The sequence below is a fragment of the Manis pentadactyla genome, chromosome 10 (assembly GCF_030020395.1).
Source record: "Manis pentadactyla isolate mManPen7 chromosome 10, mManPen7.hap1, whole genome shotgun sequence".
NCBI lineage: Eukaryota > Metazoa > Chordata > Mammalia > Pholidota > Manidae > Manis > Manis pentadactyla.
In genome coordinates this window covers 32199221-32216907 of record NC_080028.1, presented here as the reverse complement: position 1 = coordinate 32216907, position 17687 = coordinate 32199221, and the positions used below count along the sequence as shown (strand labels likewise).

The window sequence follows — 17687 nt, the reverse complement described above, 5'->3', positions numbered from 1 at the left end:
CTGTGACCCAGAAGAGGATCTTCACCCTATCATGTTGGCACTCTGTTCTCAGACTTCCAGCCTCCAGACTATGAGAAATAAATTTCTGGTGTTTAGAAGCCACCTAGTCTGTAGTATTTATTGTGGCAGCCCAAAGAGAGTAACATAGGGGTATAAAAGATATAGCATTATTCTTGTACACTTTCCAAATTCTTTTGCTATGATTACAGATATCTTTTAATTAAAGCCTCTTTTACAGTTCTATCTTTATTCTGTGTTTCAAATTCCTCTGAGTTTCAAATACCATGGTTGCTATGGAGGACTGATAATTTATAAGTCAGAGTAACACTTTGGTACAAAAAGTGGAAAAAAGGATATGAATGGAGCCCGTGTCATTCCAAGAGAAACTATGCCTGCCAATTACGAATGAACCATGAATGAATTTAGATTTAACCCCTGTAATATTGGCAGTTTAAGACTGTTAACCAAATGACAAATCAGGCTGCATTTACACAAACTCAGTATTCAGGCCTAAATTGTCCAGATGACTAAATATTACAGTTAACTCCCAATTATCTTTATTAATTGAAAAGAGACACAGGATATAAAGATGAACATTTTATATAGCCAAAATACTATCCAGCAACCTTCTCAGAATTGCTATAGGTTAGCCAAAAATATAACAGGAATGTTGTAAGTACTCTTCCCCAAAGACATATTCATGAACAGTGAGATGATACAAAGGACATCAATAGTCTTATTAGAGAATCAAATGACCAATCTCATTTAGCCAAAAGTAAAACAGCATTTAGGTGTCTATATTTAAATGATGTATTGGTATTTCTTATACATCATCTAATAGTTTATTTTTTTCCTTTAACAACACATTAGATGAAACAAAGTGCAGGAAAACAAAGGGTAGTTCTGCAAACACCTTTAGTTATTGCCACCCCCACCCCTGAAACTTAACATAAGTATTAATAGGGTTTATCTGGTATTCCAGTTAAGAGCATTAAAAATACATAAAGCAGCTATTTTAGTCAGGATTCCAGCAGGAAACAAATGTACACTCAAAAATCAGGGAATCTGAGGAGCGCTGAATAAAGAATTATTTCTGATGCTATTAGGGAGCAGGAAAACCACAAGATAAAATGTAGTACCCCTGGGCTAATAAGAACAATGTACCTTGCCTACCTGAGGTTTTAAAAAGGTGTTAGGAGAGAGGAATTACTGAAACCCAAAGACAGAAGGCTCTTTCATCTTTGGCTCACCTGGTGTGGAGAGGGCCACAGTTCCATAACTATGACATTTGGTCAGAGGACACTGTAAACCCATAATGACCCCTCAGGGAAAGCATGCAGGAATTAATATCCTGACCTCACTCTCCTCCCCACTTCTGAACTCCTGCCTGTGTTGCCCAATGGCTAAACCTAACCAGAAGCCTGCGGGCAAGAGAGCCACTGAGGCAGTCCATACAGGTCAGCCTCCCAGGGCACAAATGCTAATTTTGTATTTAGGTTCTAAATAACGAGTTTTCCAAAAAGAAAAAGCAATAATTTAACATCTTCTCTATTTACCACCTAATATTGCCTCTTTTGGCTCAAACCAACAACTTTAGTATATTCAAAACCTTGCTTCAGTAAACTGGAGCTTAAGTGCCTCTCAGCATTATAGAGAAAGTTATTTTTAATTCCCATCAACAATATTTAGAGCTTTAACAGTTTTCTTATGTTTCATGCAAAGAAAGCCTAAGATTTACATACTTCCATTGATAGGAAATACGGCAGGATCTCATTTTGTGATATCTATCCTATGATAGAAGAACGTGTATATTCTATCAGAAATATATTTTTAAAGAAAAAACTGCAGTTAGATATTATTCTCAGGCAAGATTCATAAAGTATACAAGGAACCCTTGAAATTGAGCTTTCTTCTTATCATTTATTTCACTCTATTAGGAACCATCTTAGAAGTTTCTTGGAATTATTTCAAATAGCACATGTTTAGGAACATTTTGAAAAAAGTATGTTATTTACAGTATCACTGACATATTTGTAAATACTGTAGGCTTTACTGTTTTTGCTGGCTGAAATCAGGCAAAAGTTGTTTTAGGCCCTGAGGATGACAGAAATATCAGAGTCTGATTATCCCATATATCTAAACAACATTGAACGAGATTTTTTTTTCTTAATTGAGGTATAGTTGACATATATATAACATTACATTAGTTTCACATGTAAAACATAATGATTTGGTATTTGTATAAACTGCAAAATGATCACCACAATAAGTCTAGTTAACATGTCACTACCATTGTTACAAAATATTTTTTTCTTTTAAGAACTATAAGACTACTATCTTAGCAACTTTCAAATATGTAACATATTATAAATTACAGTTGCCATGTTGTACATTACATCCCCATGACTTATTTTATAACCATAAATTTGTACCTTTTGACCCCTTTTGACCCCTTTTACCCACACCCTAATTCCTACCTCTGGTAACCACAAATCTGTTCTCTGTATCTATGAGCTTGATTTTTGTTTTGTTTAGATTCTGTACTTTAGATCCCTCAGTTTAGGTAAGATCATATGGTATTTGTCTGACTTATTTCACTTAGCATAATGTCTTTGAGGTCCATCCAAGTTGTTGCACATGGTAGCATTTCCTCATTTTCTATGGCTGAATAATATTCCATTGCATGTATATACCACATTTTCTTTATCCACTCATCTACTGATAGACACTTAGGCTGTTTCCATCTTGGCTACTAAACAATACTTCAGTGAACATGGAAGTGCAGATATCTTTTTGAATTAGTGTTTTCATTTTCTTTGGAAAAATACTCAGAAGTGGAATTGCTGGATCCTATGGTATTTCTATTTTTAATTTTTTGAGGAATCTCCATACTGTTTTCCATAGTGACTGTACCAATTTACATTCCCACCAACAGTATATGAGGATCCCTTCTCCACATACTCACCAACACTTGTTAATTTTTGTCTTTTGATAATATCCTTTCTAACAGGTGTGAGGTGATACCTCATTGTGGTTTTGAGTTGCATTTCCCTGATGATTGGTGATGTTGAACACTTTGTCACATACCTGTTGGACATCTGTATGTTTTCTTTGGAATTTAACATTTTTTTAAATTAAGGTATCATTGATATACAATCTTATGCTCAGGTTTCACATGAGCAAAAACAGTGGTTACTACATTCCCTGTTATCAAGTCCCCACTACATACCTCATTACAGTTACTGTCCATCAGCATAGTAAGATGCTATAGAGTCATTACTTGTCTTCTCTGTGCTATAATAATTTCTTCCCTGTGCCCCCTCTATATTACGTGTGCTAATCATAATACTCCTTAATCCCCTTATCCCTCCCTTCCCACCCACTCTCCCCAACCCCTTTCCCTTTGGTAGCCGCTAGTCCATTTTTGGGTTCTGTGAGACTGCTGCTGTTTTGTTCCTTCAGTTTTTGCTTTGTTCTTATACCCCACAGATGAGTGAAATCATTTGGTACTTGTCTTTCTCCGCCTGGCTTATTTCACTGAGCATAATACCCTCCAGCTCCATCCATGTTGTTGCAAATGGTAGCATTTGTTTTCTTCTTATGGCTGAATAATATTCCATTGTGTATATGTACCACATATTCTTTATCCATTCATCTACTGATGGACAGTTAGGTTGCTTCCATGTCCTGGCTATTGTAAATAGTGCTGTGATAAACACAGGGGTGCATATATCTTTTTTAATCTGAGAACTTGTACTCTTTGGGTAAATTCCTAGGAGCGGAATTCCCAGGTCAAATGGTATTTCTATTTTTAGTTTTTTGAGGAACCTCCATATTGCTTTCCACAATGGTTGAACTACTTTACATTCCCACCAGCAGTGTAGGAGGGTTCCCTTTCTCCACATTCTTGCCAGCATTTGTTGTTCTTAGTCTTTTTGATGCTGGTGCTGTGAATTATTAAAGAACATTAAACCTTAAATTGAACATTCAACTGAGTGAGGAAAAAAAAGTCAGAATTTCCTTCTCTAGCTACTGTCATTCTTTTAACAAATATATTCCCATTTTATATAATAGCTCTCATGCTACTATTAAGTTTGTCCCTTTACATTTTTACAGTTATTCCAGGAAAGTTGAAAAAGTGATTTTTAAAGAGTCTTTGTTGTCCTTTCCCTCTTTATAACTATTCTCAGTAATTCTTGACTTTTTGTACCTCATATTTGACTTTAGCCAAGAAGCTAGAGCAATCCTGGCAGGAAAGTTAAAGAACTAATCAAAAATTGGAAGCATTTAACTCTTGCTTCATTTCCTGTCTCCCATGAAACGTCAACTCACAGGATATAGGATATCCTGTAGTAAGTGATCTCCCACCACTCCTCCAACATATGTTCACTTCAAGTGTACTTTCAAGATGCATTTGCCTTTCCTGAAAGCATATTCCAATTTAATAGGTTTATAAGAGTAGAAAAGGAGTTGTTACATGAATTGATTCCCAAACACATGAAGTTAAAATCTAATATCCACAAATACTTAGATAGTAAAAGAGACAACAAATAAACTTGTGAACGTTCTGCACTCTCTAAAATTAACTGCAGTCACGACAAAAAGTTGTGCCTATCAATGATACTGCATGGGTGAGGCAAAGTATAGCCATTCAAACACATTAAGAGAACCTTTAAAACTATATATAGATATTCACGGTGATTATCACTTCACAGCTATGCTTTTAACAATTTATGCCCACTTGTAATCTTACCCTTCTGGTTTTGTTTCCTAGACATTGCAGTTTCTCTAATCTCAAAAAATGCAGAAGAAATGTATCCTTTCGCCTTGTCTGGGTTCTGACTGTAGTTATCTCTGACTTAAAAGTAGGCAATGACGTCTGTAGTTGGAGGAGATAAGTACAAAATCCTGGTTATCTGAAACCAGTTTGCTACTGTTGATCTCCTTTCCTTCTCTTGTATCAACTTCTTGTCAGGAAATCTCATTGCAGGCACTCATTTCCACAGAAATTCTGGAGGGGGAAAAAACACACACATCACTACTACAATAACAGCTATCTGTATGAAATTTCTGAGAGAGATCCACAGGTTTGATTTGGTATTTTTTCCAAGCAAATTAGCTATTAAAAGTACTCTAGAAAGAATGTAGCTGTAAAAAGTATTTTGCTCCTTAAGAAAGTTTAATCTTAGCATCAAACCCTCTTCTTAGTTCAGAAAGCATGTTTTTTTAGTCTTCTCATCTTTTGTATCTATTTCAAATACCCCCCCACCACTTATAAACTAAAATATTACCTCTTATCACTCCCTAAGATCTTTCTTACCATCTGCTCTTCCTGTCCAAATCAAGGGTGTTTTCTATTCCTCTAGAATTTCCTGTATCTAACCTTCCCTTGGTGGGGTGGGAGTGAGTAGGGAGAACACAAAGGAACTTTAATAAGGAAAATAAAAAAATTAAAATATGGAGTAGTTGATACTGCAGGGAGCTCCTACAAATTGTAAAGATACAAATGCTATTTCTTCCACATTACTAAACTTTAAAAAATACATATACAAGGTTTCTGGGTAAAGAAAGCATAAAGAGAATCACAGAACTCTTAAACCTAGACACCTGCTAGGAAAGACATTTTACAAAATGCAAATCCAAGAAGGAAATGAGAGTAATCTTTATGGAATATTTTCCAATGTGGAAAGAGGAGAATAAAGGAATGGATAGATAGCCCTGGGAAAATTAAAAAAAAAAACAAAAACACATCAAGAGCAAGAGCCTTCATGGATATTAGGGAACAGACTGGTGATTGCCTAAGGTGGGTACAAGGGATGAGAGAAATATGTGAATGGGGTGAAAAGAGACAAATTTCCAGCTATAAAATGAGTAACTCATAGGGATGTAATGTACAGCATGGTGACCACAGTTAATACTGTATTACTTATCTGAAGTAGATGTAGCAGAAAGTGTACCTTGAAAGTTCTCATCACAAGAAAAAAATTCTGTATGGTGATGAATGTTAACTGGACTTACTGTGGTGATCAATTTTCTGTTTATAAAACTATCAAACCATTATATCATACACATGAAACTAATATAATGTACGTCCATTATACTTAAAAAAAAAAAAAAAAAGCAAGTGAGTTCTTTTACAAACCACCTTGGGACCTGAGTAAAGGCAGGCTGAACCTATGGGGCTCCCGTCCACCAGAGCATTGACCCAAAGTGGAAAAATCAGCCAAAGCCTTTTGGAAACACATGGAATTTACCACTGCACAGAGTGGTTACAACAGATAACATTTTATGAGATTTTAGAAGACAGAACAGAATTCAGATCTACCAAAAAGGATTAAGCTCTTCAATAGCAAGCTTTCTCTACCCTCACGTCCTCAGTTTAAAGAAAAGAGGATGAAAGCAACAGTCAACAACTAACCATAGCTGATGAGCAAGGTTGGGTGGGATAGGTCCCAAATAAGGTGGAAAACACCTCAAGGATATTTCATCTATACTCTGCAACTATGAACAAAAGGTATAAATGGAGATTTCCATGTAAAACATGACAATACATAAAAGTGACACAGCAACTATCAATTCCCCATAACAAAAGAGAGAGGAAAGAGGAGAAATTACCACACAGCAGACAAAGAACCCAATCTGGAAAACAACATAACCTCCCAAAACCAAAAGCAGATTCTCCTTTGAATACTTATTTCGATACTTCAAAGAAGAATTTGGATTCAATAAAGTAAGAGCTAGAAAACAAATCACAAAAACCCAGCCACTTCTACATAAGAAACCATTCAGTCAAGCATTTTTTCTAAAACGGGAACAAAAGATATAATACCGCATTGTATTAATTAAAGTTTGAAATGTGGGAAAACCAGCAATTAATAATGGATGGATTTATTGAGAAAGTGAAAATGATGCTATCTGGATATTTACAATAATTTGTTGCTGCTTATTAAATAGTAAAGAAAATTCAAGATGGTCAGTCTTGGACTAGTTACCTCTGAGAGCTAGAGCCTAAAACTAAGGAAACTAATGAACCAGACGTCATCTTCAATTTATTCTGTTCTAAATAAAGTCCATGGTCACAGACCACGCCCCTGGTGCTAGCCATGCAACATAAACTGCTGGTTCTAGGACCCTGAGCCACAGTGGGCAGCTCAGTGACTCTCGGGATGGGGAAATGGGAAGAGGATGAACATGTACAGTTTTAAAACCTATTACCACATTTCTCATTTCAAATCACAACAAAAGACATTAAGCTTTTATATTTATGGGAATGGGAACATGGATTAAAAAGGCATGAGAAATTGAGACAAAAAGTAGAATAGAGGTTACCAGGAACTAAGGGGAAAAAAGAAAGGGAGAGTTATTGTTTAACAGATAGCAAGTTTTTGTAGGGACTGATGAAAAATTTTGGGTATAGGCAGTGGTGATGGCTGTACAACACTGCAAACATATTTAATGCCACTGACCAGTACACTTATGAATCATTAAAATAATAAATATCACTATATATATGTGGGGGGGTGTGTGGGTGTGGGTGTTGTTTGTTTTTTTTTTCAATTTCAGGAAAAGACCTCCAATAGCCAAAACAATCTTGACAAAGAAGAACAAAGTTGGAGGTCTTATACTTCCTGATTTCAAAACATACTATAAAGCTACAGTAATTAGAATAGTGTGGTACTGGCATAAAGACAGACATTAAGACTAATGGACTAGAATAGAAAGCCCAGAAATAATTCTGTCATATATGGCCAAATGATTTTTGACAAGGGTGCCAAGATCATTCAGTGGGGAAGGACAGTCTTTTCAACAAACGGTGCTGGGAAAAACTGGATGTCCACAAGCAAAAGAATGAAGTTGGTCACTTACCCTTATACCATATACAAAAATTAAAGTGGATTAAAGACTTAAATATAAGACTTAAAACTCCTAGAAGAAAACATAGGAAAGCTTCATGACATCACTCTTGACAATGATTTCTGAGATATGACACCAAAAGCACAGTAGGAAAAAAAAAGTAGACAAATGGACTACCTCAAACTTAAACCCTTCTGTACATCAAAGGAAATAATCAAGAGAGTGAAAAGGCAACCTATGGGATGGAAACAAACATTTGCAATCATATATCTGATAAGGAGTTAATTTCCAGAATATATAAAGAATTTCTATAACTTAATAACAAAAAAAATAAGTAACACTATTTAAAAATGGGAAAAGGACTTTGATATTTCTCTGAAGATATACAAATGGATATGAAAGATATGAAAAGATATTAACATCACTCACCCACCATTAGAGAAATATAAATCAAAACTACAATGATATCATCTCACACCTGTCAGAATGGCTGATATCAAAAAAAAATAATAAGTGTTGCCAAGAATGTGGAGAAACTGGAAACCCTCGTTATTGTTAGTGGGATTGTAAAATTATGCAGCCCCTGAGGAAAACAGAATGGGGGTTCCTCAAAAAGTAAATAAATACAGCACTATTTACAATAGACAAGACATGGAAATATCCATCAGTAGATGAATGGACAAAGAAGATGTGGTACATATACACAAGGAGTATTATTCAGCCATAAGAAGAAAACAAATCCTACCATTTGCAATAACATGGATGTAGCTAGAGGTTATTATGCTCAGTGAAATAAGCCAGGCAGAGAAAGACAAGTACCAAGTGATTTCACTCATTTGTGGAGTACAACAACAAACCAAAAATGGAAGAAACAAAACAGCAGCAGACTCACAGACTCCAGGAAGAGACTAGTGGTTACCAAAGGGAAAAGGGGTGGGAAAGGTGGATGGAGGGAGAGAGGGCAGTGGGAGGGAGGGAGAAGGGGATTAAGGGGTATTATGATCAGCACACATAATGTAGGGGGGATCACAGGGAAGGCAGTATAGCACAGAGAAGACAAGTAGTGACTCTACAGCATCTTACTATGCTGATGGACAGTGACTACAATGGGGTATGTAGGGGGGACTTGATAATATGGGTGAATGTAGTAACCACGACGCTGCTCATGTGAAACCTTCATAAGATTACATATCAATGATACCTTAATTTAAAAAAAGTAAATAAATAGAACTACCATATGATCCAGCAATTCCGCCTCTGGGTATATATCCAAAAGAACTTAGAGTAGAAATTATTCTCAATAACTCAACAAGTTATTTGCACACCCATGTTCACTGCAGCACTATTAACAAGAACCAAGAAATGGAAGCAACCCAGATGTCCATGGATGGGTGAATGGATAAACAAAAAGTACCATAAGTATACAAGGAGTATTATGCAGCCTTTAAAGAGAAGGAAATCCTATCATATGTCACAACACGGATGGACCTTGAAAACATACTAAATGAAATGTCAGTCACAAAAAAGAGAAATACTGTATGATTACCCTTACACAAGGTATCTAAAGAGGTCAAATTCATGAAAACAGAAAGTAGAATGGTAGCTGCGAGGGGCTGGAGAGAGAGGGAAATGGGACATTGTTGTTTAATAGGTACAGAGTTTCAGTTTCACAAAATGAAAAACTTTGGGAGATCTGTTGTACAATTATGGGGATACACTTAACACTACTGACCTATACGTTTAAAAATGGTTAAAAGAATGGTCCAAAGAAGAAATTCAGATGGGCAACAGGCACATGAAGAGATGCACAACATCGCTAATTATCAGGAAAATGTATATTAAAATCACAATGAGATATTATCTCACAGCAGTTTAGGGGCCAACATAGAAAAGACTAGGAACAACAAATGCTGGTGAGGATGCGGAGAAAGGGGTACCCTCCTACACTGCTGGTGGGAATGTAAACTAGTTCAACGACGTGGAAAGCAGTATGGAGGTTCCTCAAAAAACTAAAAATAGAAATACCATTTGACCCAGGAATTCCACTCCTAGGAATTTACCCTAAGAATGCAGGATCCCAGTTTCAAAAAGACATATGCCCCCCTATGTTTATCACAGCATTATTTACAATAGCCAAGAAATGGAAGCAACCTAAGTGTCCATCAGTAGATGAATGGATAAAGATGTGGTACATATACACAGTGGAATATTATTCAGCCGTAAGAAGAAAACAAATCCTACCATTTGCAACAACATGGATGGAGCTAGAAGGTATTATGCTCAGTGAAATAAGGCAGGTGGAGAAAGACAAGTACCAAATGATTTCATTCATCTGTGGAGCATAAGAACAAAGAAAAAACTGAAGGAACAAAACAGCAGCAGACTCACAGAACCCAAGAATGGACTAACAGTTGCTAAAGGGAAAGGGACTGGAGAGGGTGGGCAGGAAGGGATGGAGAAGGGGAATAAGGGGCATTACGATTAGCACACATAATGTAGGTTGTGGGGCACAGGGAAGGCAGTATAGCACAGAGAAGACAAGTTGTGACTATATAGCATCTTACTATGCTGATGGACAGTGACTGTAATGGGGTATGTGGCGGGGACTTGGTGATGGGGGGAGTCTAGTAACCACAATGTTGCTCATGTGATTGTATATTAATGATACCAAAACAAACAAACAAACAAATAAATAAATGGTTATGACTGGTAAGTTATATATTAAATGGTTTTTACTAAAAGTTATTTTTTTTTAATTTTAGGAATATAGTGATTTGGAAAAAATGAAAAAGGGAGGAAACATGTTAAACATGGATGGATTAGCATAAATCCATCACCACTAGTGGAAAACCAAGCCAAAGCATATGCTCTACTGAGACTGAGGATATTGTTAATATAGCAGTGTAGCAGTAGGTAAGTGAGTGCTTGAAAGCCAGACTGTTTCCAACCCAGCTCCACCACTTCCTAGCTGAATGACTTCAAGCAAGCTGATTATCTTCTCAGCATCTCAGTTTATAAGACTGAGTTTATTTGCATTTTATTTGTATAAAATGCAAATAAGGCTAGCATCTTCCTCTCAGGGTTATTATATGGTTTAAATAAGTTTATACAGATATAGCACTTAGAACAGTGGCTGACTTATTGACAAACATTCAATAAACACTGGTTAATACTGACTGCAATGTAAGATGTGTCCCCTAAAACTGAAAGTTCCAAGAATCATAGATCATACAAGTTAATTAACAAACAAATGGGAATTTTACTAAAACTATGGGCTACTAGCAATAAGTCATATTTAGGTATTGTCAGAGCTTTAGAATTACAACTTCATTAGGTTTAGATGATGTACAATTAAGAAACTGGAATTGTCAAGTCTTAGGGTACATAACTTTTTGCACTGGCATGCATTATAAGAACCCGACACATTAACAAGTAAAGAATTAACTGGGCTGTAATTTGGGGGTGGGGCACTGGGAGGGCTGTACAACATAGAGAAGACAAGTAGTGATTCTATAGCATCTTACTATGCTGATGGACAGTGACTGTAATGGGGTATGTGGGGGGGACTTGATGATGGGGGGAGTCTAGTAAACATAATGCTGCTCATGGAATTGTATATTAATGATACCAAAAAAAACTTAAAAAAAAAAGAATTAACTGGGCTGTACACAAAGATACTAAGAGTTATTTTAAATTTAAAATACAGACTGTTACAATATCTACCAATCAATAGAAACAGAGGAAAGCAGCGAATGGGTGAGGATGGAAGAAAATATAAGAGAACTAAATCCTCATCTTTCATAATAAGATTGCTCCTGAGAAAATTAAAAAGTCATTACAATCAAGTTATTCAGAAATATGGAGGTTAATATAGAAGAAATGTTCCTGATTAATCATGGAAAGCAAGAGCAGGGAAGGACAGAGGCTGGGAGTGGGGAAGCAGAGGACTGTTTTTAAATTACTATTATAAGTCTTGTGATACTATGTGACTTTTTATACCATGTGTATATATTTAGATTAGCAAATACTTTTCAGCACAAGAACAGACCTATAGATCAATGGAAAAGAGTAGAGAGCCCAGATATAAACACATGCATATACAGTCAATTAACATATGATAAAGGAGCCATGAATATACAATGGAGAAAAGACAGTCTCTTCAACAACTGGTGTTGGCAAAACTGGACAGCTTCACGTAAGAGAATGAAATTGTATTATTGTCTAACGCCATACACAAAAATAAACTTGAAATGGATCAAAGACCTGAATGTAAGTCATGAAACCATAAAACTCTTAGAAGAAAACATGGGCAAAAATCTCCTGAATATAAGCATAAGCAATTTTTTCCTGGACACATCTCCTCAGGCAAGGGAAACAAAATAAAAAATGGAACTGCATCAAACTAAGAACCTTCTGTACAGCAAAGGATACCATCAGTATAACTAAAAGGCATCCTACAGTATGGGAGGATATATTCATAAATGACTCATCTGATAAGGGGTTAACATCCTAAATATGTAAACAACTCATACGCCTCAACACCCAAAACACAAATAACGTTATCAAAAAATGGGCAGAGGACCTGAACAGATACACTTTTCCAAAGAAGAAATACAGATGGCCAACAGGCACATGAAAAAAATGCTCCACATCACTAATCATCAGGGAAATGCAAATTAAAACCACAATGAAATATCAACCTCATACCAGTTAGAATGGCCACTATCCAAAAGATAAGAAACAACAAATGCTGGTGAGGATGCGGAAAAAAAGAAACCCTCCTACACTGTTGGTGGGACTGCAAATTGGTGCAACCACTGTGGAAAGCAGTATGGAGGTTCCTCAAAAAACTAAAAGTTGAAAGACCATTTGACCCAGTAAAGTAATTCCACTCCTAGGAATTTACCCAAAGAAAACAAAATCCCTGATTCAAAAAGATATATGCACCCCTATGTTTCTTGCCACACTGTTGCAATAGCCAAGATATGGAAGCAATCTAAGTGTCTATCAATGGATGGATAAAGAAGAGGTGGTATATATATATATATATATATACACACACAATGGACTATTATTCAGCCATAAAAAGAAAAGAAATCCTGCCATTTGCAACAACATGTATGGATCTAGAGGGTATTATGCTCGGTGAAATAAGAAAGGGGGAGAAAGACAAATACCATATGATTTCACTTATTTGTGAAATATAAAAACAAAGCAACATAGAAGGAACAAAACAGCAGTCAACTCATAGACACTGAGAAGTGACTAGTGATTACCAAGGGTGAGAGAAGTGGGCAGGGGCCGGGAGGGAGGGAAAGAGGGCTGTTAAACCACTGTGATACACATTTGATAATTGAAAAAATAATTAAAAAATAAATAATAAAAATTTTTGACCCATTTTATGCAAATAAAAACTACTTTTGACACCTTTTTTATCCACAGACTGGCAAATATTCAAAATGATTATAAATACCAGTAATAAGGCTGTGGAAAAACAGGCCCCTTCATATCTCAGTGAGAATATGGAAAATAAGATAGTAGTTATCAAAATTAAAAACATATATACTATTTGCAAGACAATTTCTAGGAATTTACCCTACAAGCATATTTGCAAATGTGTGAACTAAATGCGTTCAAGGTCATCCAATACAACATTATTTATAACAGCAAAAACTGAAAACAATCTAACTGTCCATAAATAGGACACTAGTCGAATAAATTAGGTTCATCCAAACAGTGAGATATTAGGCAAAAGTTTCTCGGAGAAATGGAAGTTCTCTATATATTGATATAGTAAGATATGTTGTTAGATGATATAGTAAGATATATTTATACTGGCTTGTATATATATAAATATTGTATACTTGGAAGGATAAACAAGAAACTAGCAACAGTGATGATCCATTGAGGAAGAAAAAATAAACTAGGATAAGGAGGACTTTTCAATCTACTTTTTTATATTTTGACATTAGAACTGTACAAACATCTTATTTGTGGAAAAAAGACTTTAATACTTTAAAAGACTCTTTCCCAGTAAATTAAATCAAAGCTGAAAAACCTCAGTTTAATCTGAATATTTATTCCAACCTAGAAACCCAATCTTGAAACAGGTTCAAGTGTGTCAATAAGAACCTACAGATGCTAACTACTAGACCTGCAGAATAATAACAAGGAAGTGGACTGTTTCAAATAAAACCTTTTTTTCTGATTTTTAAAGGGTTTTGGTTATGAGAAAGTAAGCAAGAGTTTTTACTCCACAATATCATCAGTTTGCCAATAGGTATCATTTGCATTAGCTCTATGAAAAATGAGACCCAAATTAATGCATTAATATATTCTAATAAATAAATAGGAACAAAATGGATGCTTTCCTTAGGTCAAAAACGTAACTGTAAGTAAGACCTTTCCATAAGTCTGTTTTCTCAAATGTCTTTATTCATTGGCATTAACTTTCGAATCCACATGTCACTCTAATTGAAAAACTCTCCCATCATTATAAGGCCTGATCACCATAAATTTTAATGAAATTTTCATTTAGAAAAATCAGTAAGTTCTTTTTTTAAAAAAATTAAAACCTCAAATTGGAACAACACAGAATTGGAAATGGGACAACAGAGAATTTCTGGAAATTTAAAATACATTCTAAGAGGGAAATCAGAAAACATCTGATACCACAACCCCTCTTTACTACTATTAAAAGACACACGACCCTCCAAACTACTTAACATTAGTCATGAGTGGCAGCTGTAAGTGTGGGAGGCGGCGGGGCTCAAAGGAGCGGAGTAGGAAGACATATCTGTCTCTTCCCATTTCACTGCTAGCTGGGAGGTTAGAGTTTTCTGCACCCTGCTCCTCATGCTGGTGGTTTTAACCATAAGTCAATCAAGCCAAATTACCCTCAGCTGTATCAATTCTTCACTAATAGAATTAAACAATACTGATCATTTCATGCCCACACCACTACATACATACATACATTTCATTCCTCCCATCTCCCCAAAGCACAGATGCACAAGCAGCTCAAGGGGATGGAGGCAGCTATTAGGCACAAAGCAGGACAATTGAGAGCAACTTTATTCGATGATTCTAATCCATAAAGGGAGATTCCATACACATATACATGAAAAAAGTGATTTCCAATATCCCTGCTACCTTAAAATAATTAACTGATCAGTTAATAAGTATTTAACATGAACTATGTGCCGATACTTGTGATAAAAAATTATGAAAGATGGACTATTATTCAGCCTTAAAAATAAGGAAGGAAATTCTGACTTGTGTTAAACATGGATAAACCTCAAGGACATTATGCTAAGTGTAAGTGGCCTACTATGTAGGCACATGCTTACACATGTTTGCAATGAGCCATTATTGTCTGTGTTGCTATGTAAAGAGCTCTGCCCAGTGCCCTCCCCAGCTGGCAGAGGCTGACACAGATTACAGACTTGCCTGATGCAGACATGATTCTAGCGCTTAACCTGCTACCTACCATAAGAATAAAGCTTGGTAAAAAAAAAAAAAAAGAATAAAGCTTGGTGTAAGACCTTTTACCCCCCAACATTCTGCTGTCATTATTTGGTCTCACTGAATTCAGAGTGCATTTGCTGAGAGCTACAGCCCTCTGGGATGACATTTTGGCAGAGTGGGAAAGATTTGCTGTAGGCTGAAAAAAATGGAATAAGCCGTCCTCATGGGATGGGTACTTCAGTGGGCTGCCCCAAGGATGGGGAGATATCTGGGTGTCCCCCAATGGGCATGTGGTCTGAGGTGGCTTTCCTCCTGGAGGAGTGGGTCCCTCCCCAGGACTGAGAGGAGGTAGAGGTGATGAGGCAGTGTGGGAGGCCCTCCACAAGATTGGAAGATCTTTGGAGAAACAGAGTGCCCTATGTGGTGGCAGTAATCATGGGTTGGCTGTTTCTCACAGTGCTAGAAAAGGCTATAGATGAGAAGGACATACTCCTGTAAGAAGCATGAGAAGAGGCAGCACGAGAACGCAAGCTGCAAGGTGCTGTGGAGGAGGTAAAGGCCATGAAGGAGGAGGACTTAAGAGAAAAGGCAGTGCAAGAATGCCAGCTACAAGTGCTGTGGAGGGATTAAAAGATTTGTTGAAGATTAAGATAGTGTTGCTGTAAGGCACTGTGGAAAAGGTAAAGGATGTAGCAGAGGAGGTGCCCTGCAGAACAGTGAGAGCTGCCATCAGCCCCAGAAGTGGTGGAGGAGCTGGAGGAGGAGAACAAAGAGTTGGAGATGGTGCTAGAGGCACCAACCACTACTCTATTAATTCCACCCAGTATTAGTCAAGAAAATAAAGATGCAGCAACTACAGGTTCCTCCAGGAGAGGTGCAGCCTCCTCCCCAGGTTGTGGAGCACTCCATGTTCCGCCCCTATACGCAGGCAGAGCTGGTGGATTTTGGCTACTGATTTCAGCAGAAATCCTTAGAGTTCCTATCAGCCTGGTTCCTGCACCTTTGGAATGTAGGAGTGGATACTATCCTCCTGTTGGGATCAGAGGTGAGAAAGGTCGCTTCCCTGGTAACACATCCTGCCTTGTGGCAGCGACTGCAGAGTGCACATCAGACCCCAGGGAATCAATTATTCACTTCTTGAAGTGCCGCTTTCTGTATGGACTAATCAGAGTGAGTTACCATCTTCCCCCACCAGATGGCAGACATATGCCAAGTTCCAAAAAGTGTCATGGGAGTTGGGCACAAAACTGCCATTTATAACCCAGTAAATCGGAACCTGGACAAGGGGCTGTTTATAGCCGTGATGAGGCATATGGTGATGCCAACGGTTGCCCTGTTCCTCTTTGGACCCTTAGTGGCCATTATTCCACTCGCTTAGGGCAGCCCATAAATGCAGTTACCCATACTGTGGCAGATTTCAGAGTAGAAGTCATGTGGGCATGGAAGGGAGTGTGGTCTGCTACTGAGAGGGAGGGTTTAAAAGGCCCTATGAAGGAGATTAAAGGTGGCGCCATGAGAAGTGAGCCAGAAACCTCCTCCAAAAACCAAATATGAAAATATAGTTAATACAACTAATCCTGAAAGAGCAACAGGAAAGAAGGCTGTGCCAGACTGCATACACCCAGAGTAAAGAACAGACTTCACGAAACAGGGTAATGTACCAAAGCCGTGATCCAGCAGGACCCAAGCCCTTCCCCTACCCCAGCTCATTGGCAGTAGGAAGAGAAACAGAGCTGGGACGGGGCTGAGGCCTAGGACTGCTGAACACACAGCCCTGGACATCTGTTCTGGGAGCACAAACCTACATTACATGGTGCTCTGGAGATGAGTGGGGTTGAAAAGATAAGACAGGCAGAACACTTGGAGAGACCGAGATTCCAGCTGTCTATGGAGGACAGGGATCCACACCTGGCCGCACTGGGACAAAAGAAAGGCGGTCAGTCTGAGAGACTTCCTAACAGCGAGAGGGCTGCTAAAGGGGAAAGGATTGCACAGAAATTGCTGCTCAGGGGAAAGGACAGGTGGACCAAATTGTCCAGATGCACTTTGCCCAGCAGATTGGGAACTTTCAGGAGCTTCAGGTGCTCCATACCCCTGGCTGGCTACGCAGTTCTGAGGCTACCCACCATGATACACAGCCTGCTGCACCTTCCTCCTAGTTGACACCAGTTCACAAACCGGCAGCCCCTACCCTGGTGCCAGGCCAGCCAGAGAGAAACCCCGACAACAGCAACTACAAATGTAAAGCATAAAGGCTTACATATGTACACTCAGCCCACTGGTTCAAGCAGTGGAAAAAGGCACTGCAGCCGGGAAGCAGGAAACAACTCTTTCCTCTCCCCAGGCACTAGTGCTGCTCCCCTGCG

At 37.8% G+C, this 17687-nt stretch overlaps 1 protein-coding gene across 4 annotated transcripts in view; it reads right to left on the bottom strand.

Moving 5' to 3' along the window:
* SPATS2 (spermatogenesis associated serine rich 2) overlaps positions 1-17687 on the bottom strand; it is a 178113-nt gene that overhangs the window by 71861 nt on the left and 88565 nt on the right. For 3 of the 4 annotated variants that reach the window (XM_036891302.2, XM_057486549.1, XM_036891292.2), the window contains one exon: positions 4754-5011. The exons of the other annotated variant lie outside the window; for it this stretch is intronic. In XM_036891302.2, coding sequence (XP_036747197.1) covers positions 4754-4778 — 25 coding nt within the window. In that variant the 5' untranslated portion in view covers positions 4779-5011. The remainder of the gene's footprint in view (positions 1-4753; positions 5012-17687) is intronic. 4 annotated transcript variants of the gene reach the window in all.